A 15,708-nucleotide genomic window follows, 5' to 3' on the forward strand; every position below is an offset into this window, starting at 1 on the left:
CATGCATTAAGATCACAAAAAATTGAATTAAAGAACGAAACTCCAAATTTATTAAATAAAATCAGTATGAATCCATAGCAGAATTGAAAGTGCTACATCCTTAATTCTAGAATTAAGAGAACTGCTCACTCATGGTGAGTTTAACAATCAAACTTAAAATAGAATAACAATAAGAACAAAGAAGAAATAGAACAAAAGAACCCAGATGGAAGACTCTACAGCTTTGAACTTTTGGAAGTTTGGCTACGAATCTCTCCTTCAAACCTTGGTGCAAATCTCTCTAAATAGTTGAAAACCTAAGTTTGAATGTAAAAGATTCAATCCCTAGCTTGTTCCTGACTACTTGCATTTATATCTTGCATAAAAATTCTCAATTTAGAGTCTTGGAGGCCTTAGAAGTCTTTCTGAGTTGAGTGAAATAAAGTTGGAATCGAATTAGAGTCTAGGCCAGGTTATTTTACACAGCCTATGTATCATTACACGATGTAGGCCGTGTAACTTTCTGGAGCTTTAGAAATCTTCATAAATTGGGATGGCAAATGGTTACATGGGCTAGGGACCATTACACGGGCTCTTTTATATAGCCTGTGTAAGTGCTCTAACTTAGCATACTCCTGCCAGTTTGTTACACGGGGCAAGTGTGCCCAATGCAAGACCTGTGCTTTTCTCCTCAATGCATAACTTGTCATTTTTAACTTCCAAACTTGTCTAATTGTGCTCTAGGCCTTAGGATAATATGAAATCACTTGATAAAATATATAAATCAATGAATTAAGCCAGAGTAACTCAAAATCCTGAAATGCAATGAAATTAGCTAAAAATTATGTAAATAACTAACAAAATAGCAATGAAATGCAATAAAATGTACCTTAAAATACCTATATAATGCAAGTGTATCACTTCTACTTCACCTATTATAGAGTCTAGCAGGGTTAGGCCAGTATGTCACTTTTGTGTATTTATTTTGTTTTAGATTACTGTACATGTATATAGGCAGCTAGAAGCGCTGGACTGTAAATATTTTCTTTTGATCTTCACAAAGACGATATTTATATATGTGTGTATTTAAATATGTTTTGTTGGCATGGAGCAATGTTTTATATATTAGATGTATTGTAATAGGTTCCATATGTTCCTTTAGCTACATTTTTAAGGGAAACTCAATTAGTTTTTTGGGTTATATCAGTCTCTACAGGTTAGGAACAGGTGTGACATTAAGTACTATTTCTAAAAACATAGATAGCAAATAAGAATAAAATTTATCTTAAATCCATTTTAATTATTTAACAAAATAAATATCATGGAGATTTCTCCAATATTGTGGCATTACTATTATTTCAAAATAGTGCATATTTACTAAAACCATACTCTTACATACTACCAGATAACAATAGACCAATTAAAATTAAAATGAATTCTTACTGTTGCAGATAACAAAATACATTGAATAGTGAAAACTTCACATTTATTAGGATACTAAAGATCCAATGCTTAACATTGCAAATAACCAATTTAATGATTTACCTACTTAGAACATTGGTAAATTAACAAGATAACGCTTTAGAATTTTCCTTAATCGTACATGTACAGTACTTTAAAATTTTTAGGATGTTATAGACTTTCTCTCATTGAAACCCAAGTTGCTAGACAAAATGTAAAAGAAAACATTTATACCCACCTAGAATGGGAAGAGAAAACCCATAGCCTAGGCATGGAGAGGAGCTCTCCCTGCCCAGTAAGGACAGGGAAAGCTGCTTTAATGGCAAATGAAAATGCCCTAGGCATAAAAACAAAAGAAAAAAAAAATGTAAGAGAGAGTTTCTCTCTTTTGTTTGCCTAGTTTCCCCTATTTTGTATGGGTATTATTTTGGCTCTCTACAGTGAGTGTAATGGAGATTGTATGTTGGAAAAGGCTTAGATTGGAGCTATTTTCTTACCTAATTTTGTTCCTTAATTAATAAATTTCTAACTAAAAAAAAAAAAAAAAACCTTGTCTGTGAAGGGTTCACCAAATTGTACCATGTATCTGTCATGTAACCAAACTATAAGTGGAGATGGATAATGCCCACTAGGTATGAGCGCTATTCAGTTTGAACCAAACCAAACCGGTCTAAATTGGTAATTTGGTCCAATTTTTAAGGTGATCTGATTCGGTTTGGTTTTTTTTTTTAAGAATTTTGATTATTTCAGTTTGGTTCTGAAGATAAAAAAATTCAGTTATACAGAATCGAACTGATATATGTTAGTTTTCATAATTCTTGTGTTAAGATTTCTCTTCCATCACTCGTTTAAGGGTTTTAAGCCAAACATGCAGCCTAGAGTTCGAATCTCAGGCTCTGCTATGTGTTTTTTTTTTCAACCATTTTTTATTACTTTCATCTGAGCCGTTCATTAAAGATAACAAAATCTCAACCATTAAAATCGTTCCCTATATATAAGCTTCTTCTCAATTTACCCTATAGATTTGTCGCCCCTCTTTTCTTTTCCTTTTTCTTCCTTGCGCACCTCCTGTCCTCATGCTCAATCTCTGGTCTACTATGGTTATTCGTCAATCTTTATCATCAGCTCCTTCCCCCTCCTTCTTCTCCTTCTCCCTCACTCCCTTAACTCAAAACCATCACCCTCACAGTCAAAACCAACCACCAAGCAAGGGCTCCAATCGTCACTCTCTGCCTTTCTATGGTAGCTCTCCTTCATTACTGAGAGTGGGTACTTTCTCATCTCAACATTCCATAATGTGGTAGAGGTGGACTAGAAGATGAGGCGTTGATTTGCAACAGGTGCTGATTAAGAGAAGATGAATCTTGTAATGAAGTCTACACATTACATTGCATGTTCCCTTAGTGGGTTTTAAATTAAGATTCTTAGGTTTTCTTTTCTTTCTTATGTCTGAGCCTCCATATCTTCAAACTACTGATGAAATTAGTGATGAGATTTGGTAGTGATTTGCAATAATTACTAATAACATTTTGTAGTTATTGTGATTTATGTGTTTGTTGATGAGATTAACTTGATATTAACATCCAAACTTTAATTTTAAGCATTAAAATTTTGATCTTAAATTGAGAATTGCATAAAGAAAAATGTTGAACCTTTCCCTTCTACTCTTATATTTGAAAACTGCTTCTAAACTAAACTGAACCGTATATTAAAATCAATTTTGATTTGATTGTGTATAATAGAAGATTTAGTTTTATCGATTCAATTCAATTTTGAACCGAACTAATTAAATGCTCACTTGTATTGCCCACCTTACCCGAGAAATCTTCCTCAATTATTGTAGGGCAAGGAAAGTACACTGTCTTGCCTTAATATAATATGCTCATAATCCAACAAAAAAATTGAAAGGCTTCCACCTCGCCCCTCATTCCTATCTTGAAACCCTTTATCTCATCATTCGACACACGTCCTTGCTCTAGACTTACCACAATTTTTTTTTTCGCCGAAAGATTAGCACAACATCGATCCACTGTTTTCCTAGAAAAAAAAAAATATGGCAACGTGGCTGTCTTTCCACATTGCCGCCATGTGCTGGTTCTTGTACGCCGCCAATTCTTCCACTTGCCTGCAAAATGTTCCTGATAGGCTTGCGTTGTTATCATTCAAACAAGCTATAGAACGAGACCCATTTCAAGCCTTGAGAACTTGGAATGATTCGCTGCACTACTGCGATTGGCAGGGTGTTTCATGTAGTCGTTGACATCCTGGCAGAGTCATAGCTTTGATCCTCACATCAGAAGGTTTGGTGGGATCTCTATCGCCTCACATAGGAAACCTTTCCTTTGTTAGGGTCCTCAACTTCCAAAACATTACCTTCTAAGGCGAAATCCCACAGGAATTGGTCGTCTTCAACGCGTTCGATATCTCATACTCGCCAACAATTCATTTGGTGGAAATATACCTCGTTGCTCCAACCTTGTGTGTCTTGATCTCATCGACAACAAGCTTATCGGAAGTATTCCTGCTGAGTTGGGCTCTTTACCAAAACTTGGTGCTCAGGCTTGGCGGCAAATAATCTGACAGGAAGTATTCCTCCCTCTATAGGGGATCTCTCATCTCTCTACCAAATCTCTCTACGGACAAATAGCTTGCAAGGACAGATTCCTGAAGAACTTTCGCGACTTGGGAAGCTAATAGATGTGTTGTTATAAGAAAACAATCTAACCGGTGAGATTCCTCCCGGTCTCTATAACATCTCCAATATTGAGATATTTAGCATGTTCCTCAATTACATGGAAGAATCCCCTCTGATATAGGCCTCACTCTTCCAAATTTGTCTTCCTTTGCACTTGCATATAACAAGTTTACTGGGTCAATACCTGTTACGCGATCAAATGCTTCTCCTCTTCAAAAAATTGTTCTATTCTCAAATTATTTTACTGGTTCAATTCCAAAAAATCTTGGAATGCTGCCCAATCTTCACGATGTGACACTTGCGGTCAATCAGCTTCAGGATGACTTAAGTTTCATTGATTCTCTAACTAATTGTTCCAGTTTACAACAAATCAATGTTGCAAGGAATTTTCTCAATGGATCTATTCCCAAATCCATAGCCAATCTCTCAAAAAAAAAATGTGGATCATGGGTCTGTCAGAAAATCAGTTGCAAGGTACCATTCCCCTAGGTCTTGAAAACCTTGGCAATTTGAGATTCTTGCAGCTCGGTTGGAATTTTCTCTCTGGCCCTATTCTTACTGATTTCGGGAAATTTCAACAATTGCAATATATGACTTTGTCTTACAACAACTTCGGTGGAACTATCCCATCTTCACTTGCTAATTTAACATTCCGTAGTGTTCTTCACATGAGATTCAACAATTTCCATGGAGCCATACCTTCAAGTCTTGGAAGTGTTAGTGGCTTGATTGAATTGGATCTCCGTGATAATAGTCTCAATGGTTCAATACCCGCAGAAGTTATCGGCCTTTCTTCTCTTTCTTTCGCACTTGTTTTATCTCACAATCAATTCACTGATCCTGTTCCATCATAAGTTGGCTCACTGCAAAACATTCTCTTGTTGGATTTATCTCACAATAGACTATCTGGCACAATTCCAAGCTCCATTGGAAAGTGTTGAATCTAGAAGGTCTTTACCCTGGGGGTAATTTATTTGAAAGAGGGATACCTCAGGCTTTTAGTTCTTTGCAGGGTTTAAGAGAGCTGGATATTTCGCGCAATAATCTTTCTCGGAAAATTCCAGATTCTACAGCTGCGCTTGATGGGTTGAATCTGTTGAATTTTTCTTTTAATAGGCTTGAAGGAGAAGTTCCAAAACATGGAATCTTCTTGAATTCAAGTGCAGTTTCACTGTTGGGAAACAATTATCTCTGTGGAGGTATCGCAGATTTGAAGCTTCCTCCTTGCCCCTTCCCGAAATCCAACAAGGAAAAACTCTCCTCTGCGCTAAAAGGATCAATATCAGCGGTTGGTGCTGCATTATTTATACTGTTGTTGGGGGTTTCGTTATTTTTCTGGCACAGGAAAAGAATGCCTAGAAAGAAAGGAATTTCCATGCCATCATTTAATCTCCCATTTTTTAGAATATCCTATGCAGAACTCTTCAAAGCTACGGATGGATTCTCTACGTCCCATATAATTGGTATTCTTGAACCAACAGCAACAGAAATAGCAGTGAAAGTGCTAAACCTGCATTAGAGAGGAGCATCACACAGTTTCATGTCCGAATGCAAAGCTCTAAGAATCATCAGACACAGAAATCTCATGAAGCTACTGAGTTCCTGTTCTAGCATTGATTTTCTAGGGAATGATTTCAGAGCTCTTATTTATGAATTCATGCCTAATGGGAGCTTGGATAAATTGTTGCAGCCTGGCAATACAGGGGAAGGTGGGCAACAAATAGTTCCAGGAAATCTGAAATGGATGCAGAGGCTGGACATTGCTGTTGATATTGCTTCTGCAATAGAGTATCTTCGTAATGGTTGTCCATCCACAATCATCAATGGTGATCTCAAGCCGAGTAATGTTCTTCTAGATAATGAGATGATAGCCTGTGTTGAAGATTTCGGATTGGCGAAGATCGTCTCTGCAGTTTCTTGTGGGGCTGATCAGTATCCATGTAGTACTTCTCTGGCAATCAAGGGAACTATCGGCTATGTTGCTCCAGGTACATTTTGCATTTCCAAGTTTTTATCTTACAAAAAGGGAAAAAGAATATGGATTTTTAATGAAAATGGAATTCACTTTAAAGGGTATAATATGTATTATTTACTAATTCTAATAGCATTTTACTCTACCATATCTAATTTTATGGAATTAAAGATAATTAATTCTCAATAAATTGTCATAGATTTCGAGTATGCCAAGTGTAAATTTACAAATCAATTTCATACAATTTTTTATTTTTCATGTATTAAAAAGGAACTAATATTTGAATTGAGACTTGAATTCGAGAACTCATAATACTGAAAATGACTCTGATACCACTGAATTAAAATTAACTGGTAATATGATTTACAAGCTTTGATAATAGTAACTATAAAGTAATAAACGACAAATGCTATTCTTGGTATGTGTTAATGGCATGAGCTTATTTTGTTTGCAGAGCACGGCATGGGTGACATGGTTTCCATAGAAGCAGACGTATATAGCTATGGATTTCTGTTGTTAGAGGTGTTTACTGGGAAAAAACCAACGGATGATTCTTTTAAAGATGGACTAAATCTTCATGTTTTTGTTGAGAGTGTTGGAGTTAATGAGATTTAGTAGGAAAAACTTTATGTGCACAAGTAAAGAATTGAGTCATACCTAAGTATGGTGCAAGCATTAGTTGAGAAAAAAAAAAAAATATTTCCCTATAAAAAGGAAATGTTGCTGTTGGAAAAAGTGTGCAGAGAAAACTTGAGAGGGCTGGAAAGAGTGTTTTGAGAGCTCTAGCAAAATGAGGAAGAAAAGGAAGAAAAACAAATCTTGGAATTTGTATTTGTCAATCCTCCATTTTAGTGATGAATTTATGGTTTTCTTTCTCCTACTTGTTCTAGCATAAATCTCTCTTAAATTTCTTAGTTTTTTCTTCCTCTAAATCCAACAAATGGTATCAGAGCTTTTTAATCTTGAGGACCTATTGAGTTTGTTCTTGTCAAGAATGAGATGGTAGCAGCTACACAATTAAGCAATCCCATATAGCATTCAAAAGGAAGGTTGTTCCAAGAAGAAGAAATTTTGTTTTGAAGAAAGAAACTTTACTGGTGAGATAGTGCACCAGAAAAAGAACAATGGTGAGCAAGTGCACCCAAAAAAAAAAGAAAAAATGTTGAGAAAGTGCATCAGAAAAAAGATGAGTATTATGGTGAGAAAGTGCACCAGAAATCAAAGCATTGGAGAGAAGGGCCCCATGAAAAAGTTGGAGAGATGTGTTCCACCAACAACAAACATGGAGAGAAGTGCTCCATCAAAGCAAAAGAAAATCATCAAACTTGGAGAGATGTGCTCCAAGAGAACCAAACAAATCAGAAATTTTAAGTTACTTGAAGACTTTACTGAATTCATAGCTCCAACAAAAATCTCATCAAGGAGGAGTGTTGGAGTTAATGAGATTTAGTAGGTAAAACTCTATGTGCACAAGTAAAGAAATGAGCCATACCTAAGCATGGTGCAAGCATGGCATTAGTTGAGAAAAGAAAGTAATATTTTCCTATAAAAAGGAAATGTTACTGCTGGAAAAATTGTGCGGAGAAAACTTGAGAGGGCTGGAAAGAGTGTTTTGAGAGAGCTAGCAAAATGAGAAAGAAAAGGAAGAAAAAAAATCTTTGAATTTGTATATGTTAATCCTCCATTTTAGTAATAAATTTATGGTTTTCTTTCTCCTACTTGTTCTAGCATAAATCTCTCTTAAATTTCTTAGTTTTTTCTTCCTCTAAATCCAACAAAGAGACCTTTGCCATGCAACGTAATGGAAGTTGTTGATCCAAGCATTAATCTATCAAATGATGGAAGAGAAAACTTATTAAACTATTTGGTCTTAGTGATGAGAATTGGAGTTGCATGCTCTATGGAACTTCCAACAGAGAGAATGAAGATGATGGATGTAATCAGGGAATTACAGAATATCAAAGCCACTTTTCAACATGAGCAAGCGAGATGGAATACCCACTGAAATGAAGGCCCAAGCACCTCTCACGTGTAGTAGATTTGTTTTTATAGGCTTGTTTTTCTAGGCTTGTTTTTCTATTAATCGAATTCGAAATCTTAAAAGTCTGTTGACGAGTTGTGAGTTGACCTAGAGATCTTTCCTTGTAGCTTCAATCTTTCGTGTTTCCAGTGTCTTTGGGTTTGTCTGGGGATGGTTTGGTGAATGGATGTAGGTCCCAACTTAAGCACAGGCTGTGACAATTAGATCAGGGAAGGAAAATTTGTAGCTTCTCATTTCACTCTCTCAAAAAATTTATAGAGTTAAGGGTATTTTGGCCATTTTTACTGTAATCAATAATCAATTGGACAGAAGGGCTAAATTGTAAGTGTCACCAAATTTTAAAAATTAAATTGTAAGTTACCTATTAAAATTTAGGGATAAAACTTGGGTGTTAGGTGAGATTTCTTCAATTTTGAATGGTTTGATTTAAATGTTAAGTATTGAAAAGTTTGGATAAAATGAATAATAAATATAAAGGTTTAAATTTTTTGGGCCAATTGAGTTAAGTAATGAGATTTATTAAATTTATTATAAAGTGTTACATGACATGTCTGCTAGGCTATCCATATAAGAAAAGTTAAAATCTCCAAATTAGATTATAAGTTCAATTTTGAAAATTATAATTAAATTATTTAAAATTAAAAATTTTGAATAAAATGAGCAATTGACATGGATTTATTCTGCCAATTAGCCCAAATTAAAATGATCAGCAACAGAACTGACTTTAGCAATGATGTTTTGAACAAATTAAATGTTTGAATTTGTCAATATCTGTTATGTTTTTTATTTGTTCTCAACGGTATCTAGAAATAATGTGTATAGAACTTTACCTGATCAAGAATATATTTGAGGACTTGAAATATCTGTAAAATTATTGGCTTCTCCATCATATGCAAGTAAGTCAGACCTTGAGCCATTCCTATTATAACCTTAACCCTTGGTTCCCATGAAAGCAGCCGATTTGAGCTCTCTACAATAGTCAAAAGAAGCAGTGCGTGGAGGCAAAAAAAATGAGGTTCTTTATCCGCGAAAAAGTTTGCAGCAAATGCTGGTGCATTTGGCCTATAACTCCAGAATTTAATGATTAGTTCTTACCTCCAGACAAATAGTAATTCAAGCTGCCTCTTTGCATGAATTCATATACAATGAGGAAATTTTAATTTTCCCCGCAGTATCCCAACAGCTTTACAATGTTAGGATGAGAAAGCGTTCTTAAGAAAGCAACCTCTGTCTGTAAATGATTACCAAATAATTACACAACAATTTTATCATGATATAATGAACTTGGTCACATTATGCTAACAATCTAAAAGAGGGTATTTGAGCGCAGCGATGTTACCAAATAAACCCATTTAATTTGCAATATCATTCATAAAACAAACTTACTTGCCATTGTCGAAATCCTTGCTTGCTTCTTGTGTCCAATCTCTTAACGGCAACGGCTCGTTTCCTGATAGCCTGAGGAGTGTTCTCCTTGATCCAACCCTTATAGACACTGCCAAAGCCTCCTCTTCCTAGCACCATATCACTTTTAAAGCCAAAGGTTGCAGCTTTCAATTGTGCATAGGTGAAAGATTTCAACTTTGAATCTGATGCAGTTCCTGCATCAGGAAGACTCTCGTCTTCAATTGCAACTGAGAATTCATTGTCCTCAGTGGCATTGTCGGCCCAGATAGCTGCAAATGCGTCACTCACTTGAGATAGCCGTGTTGTAAGATTGGCAGTTACCATAGAGAACTAGCTTGTGCAGTAGACATTGCTATACACAAAAGACGTATCCCCTGACGAGATAGGAAATTGAATAAACAGAGCCTTTTAGTACTCAACAAGCGTTTGCAGAGAGAACCCAGATAGGATAATATCCCGGGAGCAAAAGCAACAGAGATTAACAGGAATACAAGGTTGAAATGGACAAAAATAACCATTTATTATATGGTGAACTTACAATCGATGACATGGCCGATTCGACTTGGGAGCTGGTTTGGTTCTGAGATTGAGTCTGAAGCCGGAGGGATAGAAGCTGGAGGTGTAGCCAGAGGGATAGATGGTGGAGCTGGATTGGACTTACCAGCAATGCCACTCCAGGAAATCCCCATAAAAAAAATAAATAAATAAACCTTTTTCTATCTTTGAATGATATTTATTTCTGATGAGAATAGATATAGAGAAAACTGAAAAGGCCAAAGATTAGGCTTTTCAGTCATCCTGTCACTTCGGTACAATCAAGATCAAGGAAGGTTATTTAGGATTTCCAGTCATCCTGTCACTCCGTTAAAATCAAGATCAAGGAAAGCAGGCAACGGTCGGGTACTTTTAGGGGATTGATTGGATTTAATTTCTTTGTCTATTTAAATTAGTGGTGAGCAATCTTGAATTGTAATAAAAAAAAAAAAAAATTCGCATTAACTATTGAAATTTTATTATTTTGTTTAATAGAGTTTTAATAGATGAAGTAATAATTGATAAATTACACAATAAAAAAATTTTTTTTTCATCACAAAAATAGAATAATTTGAATAATTTAAATAAGGTACTCGAATTCAAAATCCCCTACTCCTATGTATTAAAAGTGAAAGAAAAGTAACTAATTAGCCTTCTTCTACCTTTACTGGTTTAATTCAATTAATATTTTAAAAAAATAGTTAATTAGTTTAGTTTGATTAATTTCATTAAAATAATTTAAAAAAATCAGACGGACTAAAATTTTTTGGGCTTATATAAGCAGTTGTCCTTTTCGGTTGTTTTAAACTCATTGTCAAGTCCAAGCTCAGAGACGGCACAAACCCAAAAACGCAAAGCCCAACTATATTAAAACTTAAAAGCCTCAATAAAAAAAAAAAAAAAAAAAAAAAAAAAAAAGACTAAAAGACATCTAAAATTTTTCCGACATTAGAAGTCCCATTTTTTTTTGGAAATTATATATATATATATATATATATATATATATATATATATATATATATATCATTTTTCATTTAGGATATGTGGTTTACTTTCTGATAAATAGTATCATGAGATTTTGCAATGTTAACAAAAAATGACTTTCTAACATTTTCCATCAAAAGCGACTTACATGAATCGAAAAAAATAATTTATCAAAAATATAAATTTTTTTAATAATTTAATGAAAATTAAATAAAAACATAAGTTACCTAATATAACAAAAAATGACACATTTTTTCATCTCCCATTTTAACTTAATTCAAATCCTCTCGCAAATTAGAGTGAAGAATCCCCATTTACTGGAATAAATTGAGGATTAGAGATTGAATTATTTGATTAAGCAACCTTCAATCCAAGATTTTTTCTGTTTGGAAGATTAGGTTGCAAAAATTGGTAATTGAAATTAACGCAAATTTACTATAGAGGAAAAGAGAAATTAAAAGGTGAATCAAAATTTTCGTAAAATTTTCATGAGATCCAAAGTATGTGAAATTAAGGGTTAGGAGGGAGTGGTTGCAATTGGTGATGAGTGATTGTAAATTCTTGTTTAGGAGGTTCAAAAGTATATTTATAAATTTTTAGCTATTTAGAAAGCTTAAAGCTAACCTATTTAAAAAGAAATTTAACTTAACGCTCTCCTTCCTATGTAGGGATTTAATTTTTTAAAAAGCAAGATTATTTTCTCTCTTTCTTATTCTCATTTTTGGCCATGGTAGATTGACTACCCATTTTTTATTTTTTACTTATTCTCTCCTCTTTTATTCCTATCTTATAGAGGATTTCTCCTAAGTGCAAAAACAAGTCTAGATTCACCTTATTGCACACTTTCTTGGTCAAATTGAGTGTAGAGCAAGATCCTAATGAGCCTTACTTTGGCTGGCACTTTTTAGGCTCACTGTATCTTTAGGTTAGATCCAACTGAAGCACAAATAGTCCCTGTCTTGCATTCAGGCCTGCTACTTTCTCTTCAACCTATTTAATTATTTTTTTTTAAAACCTATTGAATTTTTATTTTTAACATGAATAACATCTCATAAATATTTTTTCAATACCTTTAGCATCCTTGAAGCCACTTGAAACGTTTATTATTAGACTCTCACCACTTCAGATGTATGGGTTGTGTAAGGATAAAAAATTAGAGTCTGCATAACACTTGCCATCTTATTGGTCCACGTCATCTATTTTCTTTAATGGTTAACAATGAAAAGACATGTGAATAAGTGATGGAGAGAGGAAAAAGAACTCTAATTTGTCTTTTAGTTATAAGGAGAAGAGAAATAAAATAAAAAATAAATAAATAATGTGAACTAAAAAAAAATTAGAGCGATATTAAAATATTAAAATAAATTTATATTAATTCGATTCAGTTTTATAATATCAATTTTTCAATTGTGATTTTTATCAATATGTTTGGGTAATGATAATTTAACCGGAAATCGAATTATGGTCCAACGCAATGTTGGTGTTAAGAATTGCACCTACAACCTCATATTCTCCTTTTTGTGGCAGCTAACCAACTAAGTCATACTTATTTTGAGTAATTTCTATTCAATAAACTTAAGAACTATAGAAAATATTTCTTTTAGTAATTTAAATTATATTATATTATTGATTAAATGATTAAAAAAATTAAAATTTTTATAAGCTTTTTCAATTTTAACAAAAATCTTTAACTTTATCAATTTATTATTAACATTTTACATTAGTTTTAATTTTAGAAATTAGCTTAATTGAATTATTTATTTAATAAAATTAATTTAAATATTTATCTATATTTGTAATATTAGTCAATTTTTTATTTTTTTATTTCAATTTTAGCATTTGTTATCAAATCGATAAAAATATTATTTTAATTAATTTTTCTATTATTTTGAAAGTTATAATATTTATTTTGGCTATATTTTTTGTTCATATTTTATGTATAAATATTTGAATTTTTTTTTACTTAAATTTAAAATAAAATAATGAGAAAGGTGAGAATTAAAAGTATATATAAGTAGAAGAGAGAGAAATAATTAAAATTTTAGTTAATAAAATTAGATGTATTATTCATGTATTATATTTATTTTATTAATATGAAGTGTGTTAAAACTAATGAAAATATTAAAATTGTTAAATAAATTAATAATATTGAAAGGAATAGCTATAATTGATTATGAATGAAAAAGAATTAAATTATTTTGATCAATTGATAATTTCAATTTTTTTTATTGAAATTTACTGTTAAACTTGAAAACAATGAAAAATGTTTATATTCATATTGATAAAATTAAAAGTTTTGACTAAAATTGAGAATTATTATAAAAAATTTTGATTTTTTTTAATCATTTAGCCTATATTATTTTAAAATAATTAATAAGTATTAACTTATGACTATTGCAAAGACAATAAAAAATTATTTACTTCACCCACTTATAATTTGAATAATTAATGGTGTCAACAATTTACTATATTAGTATATTAACTTAAATTATTGAATTACCTTTTTATATTATTGCATATATTTTTTTATTTATTGTGTTATATAATTTAATATATTAACATTTATTTTTTGACATGAATAAATTTATTATTATAAAATAATAATTTTAAGTATTTCTTTATTTTTTAAAAGCATTTGTATATTAAAATTTCACTAAATTTATTTTAATAATTATTTATAAAATATATAAAAATATTAAATATAATAAAGCATTATTATTAATTTTATAGTATTTATTTAATAATATTCAATTAAATCCTGGTCAAATTCGATTGAATATTAAGCTCTTAACCCTATGCCTTTCACCAGTTCAATGACCGGCCGAATTCAGAAACTTTGACTCTTACAAATTACAATATCAATTTTTATGAATTAAGCACACCTTTACCTCCAATAGTTAAAAATAAATAAAAAATAAAAATAAGAAAAAACACTAATCGTAATAATATAAATATTCATCTAATTAATTAATATATAATGTTAGCTAGTAATTTTAAGGAAATTGTAGTTATAAAATAATCATATGTAGATATATAGAAGAATAAATTAATTAATTTAGATTTAGTTGTCTTTAACCATTTTTTATTATTAATTTTTATTAAAATAAATAAAATTTCTATCAAATTATACTTCAGTTAATTTTTAAAATTAATATTATTTTTTTAATTTATTATTTTTTTTAATTTTTTATAATTCACAATCTTAAAAAAAGTTAAAGGTTTAATTTTATTTAATATACTTAATTTTATAAGAAATATTATTATTTTAATTTAAATTAAATTATTATAAAGGTTCGGTTTAATTTATTTTTAAAATATGTTATAACTATTTAAACTTTATATGATATTTGATTATAGTATTGTCGATCATAGATCTTTCATTTAACAAATTCTAAGGGAACAATGAGAAATAGAACTCCTAATCGTGATGTACTTCTATGTCAAAAAAGAAATTCTCAATGCATGATATTATTATATCGAAATAAATACATATTTAGTAGATTATAAAATTTTCAATTCTCAATATATTAAGTAATTTTATAATTTTATTAATATTATAATAAAATTATAATAAAAATTAAGGATAACCTTTTTCACGTAATGCTATTTTTTTTCCTTTATTCAATTGAAATAAGAATTTATTTTTCTTTTGTTGTAATAATTTGCAATACATTTTTTTATTTTTATTTTTAATAATCTAAAATTAAAGTTTTATTGTTTATAAGTTCGTCCATTCATTTATAATTTTACGTACAAAATAATTCAATTATATTTTGTTTATTTTATTTTAATTTTAATTATTTAATTAATATATTAATATAAATATAAAGAGACTTCTTATTTAATTAATATTTCAAAATTTCAATATAATTAATAAGATGTGCTCCTATTATAACAAAAATTATATATATATATATATATATACACACACTTCATTGTTGAATGATTTTTTTTTTTTCATTTTACCTAACCAAGTAGTAAAAGTGATCTTCAATATTATAATTCATTTTTTCCATATTGAATGCACTGTTAATTTGACTTTTATAATTTTTTTATTTTCTTAATTTTAATTAATAATCTAATTATATTTCATAAATACAAATAGAAATTTTTAATATTAATACATTATATCAATATTTATAAATTTTGTTCTATTGGCTTTTATGTTAATTAAATAACTAATGTTACATTATGCAGTAACTAAATTAGGTAATTATATTAAACATATAAGGGTATTTAGATAAATAGATATAAAATTTAGACAAATATAATGTCTGTTTGATATTGAAATTAAAGAACCAAAACTATTTTTTTAGAGAAAAACATACTTTTAGATGCTTTTAAAAAAAACAATTTAAAAAAATTATTTTATTATTTTACTATTTTTATAACTAAAATTTATAAAATTTAATTTCAATTTTTTTTTTAAGTCTTTAATTAACATATTATAATATTCTGTAATACAGCAGCAGAGTGAGGAAACTAAGAAAAGAGAGGCGTTACAGTGGCAGTGCACCGTGGTGCTAGTGGTGGTGGTATGGTGGCTGATGAGCTGCATACGAAAAACTGAAATAGTTACATTGTTCTTAATGCAATTTTGAATTTTGATCCATGGAAAAAAGTTCAGCTCAACTA

The 15,708-nt window shown here is 30.6% G+C and overlaps 1 protein-coding gene and 1 pseudogene across 1 annotated transcript; one reads left to right on the plus strand and one right to left on the minus strand.

Moving 5' to 3' along the window:
* The first annotated feature begins 3,233 nt into the window (after positions 1-3,233).
* Positions 3,234-8,127, plus strand: LOC110641715 (putative receptor-like protein kinase At3g47110; annotated as a pseudogene).
* Positions 8,128-9,389: 1,262 nt separating this feature from the next.
* LOC110641716 (probable serine/threonine-protein kinase PIX13) lies at positions 9,390-10,424 on the minus strand. The gene is made up of 2 exons (XM_021793536.2): positions 10,071-10,424; positions 9,390-9,929 (listed from the first exon to the last, which is right to left on the minus strand). The coding sequence occupies exon 2, from the start codon at positions 9,877-9,879 to the stop codon at positions 9,514-9,516; it is 366 nt and encodes a 121-aa protein (XP_021649228.2). The 5' UTR covers positions 9,880-9,929; positions 10,071-10,424; the 3' UTR covers positions 9,390-9,513.
* Positions 10,425-15,708: the final 5,284 nt, after the last annotated feature.

This window comes from Hevea brasiliensis, chromosome 16 (genome assembly GCF_030052815.1).
Source record: "Hevea brasiliensis isolate MT/VB/25A 57/8 chromosome 16, ASM3005281v1, whole genome shotgun sequence".
Taxonomy (NCBI): Eukaryota; Viridiplantae; Streptophyta; class Magnoliopsida; order Malpighiales; family Euphorbiaceae; genus Hevea; species Hevea brasiliensis.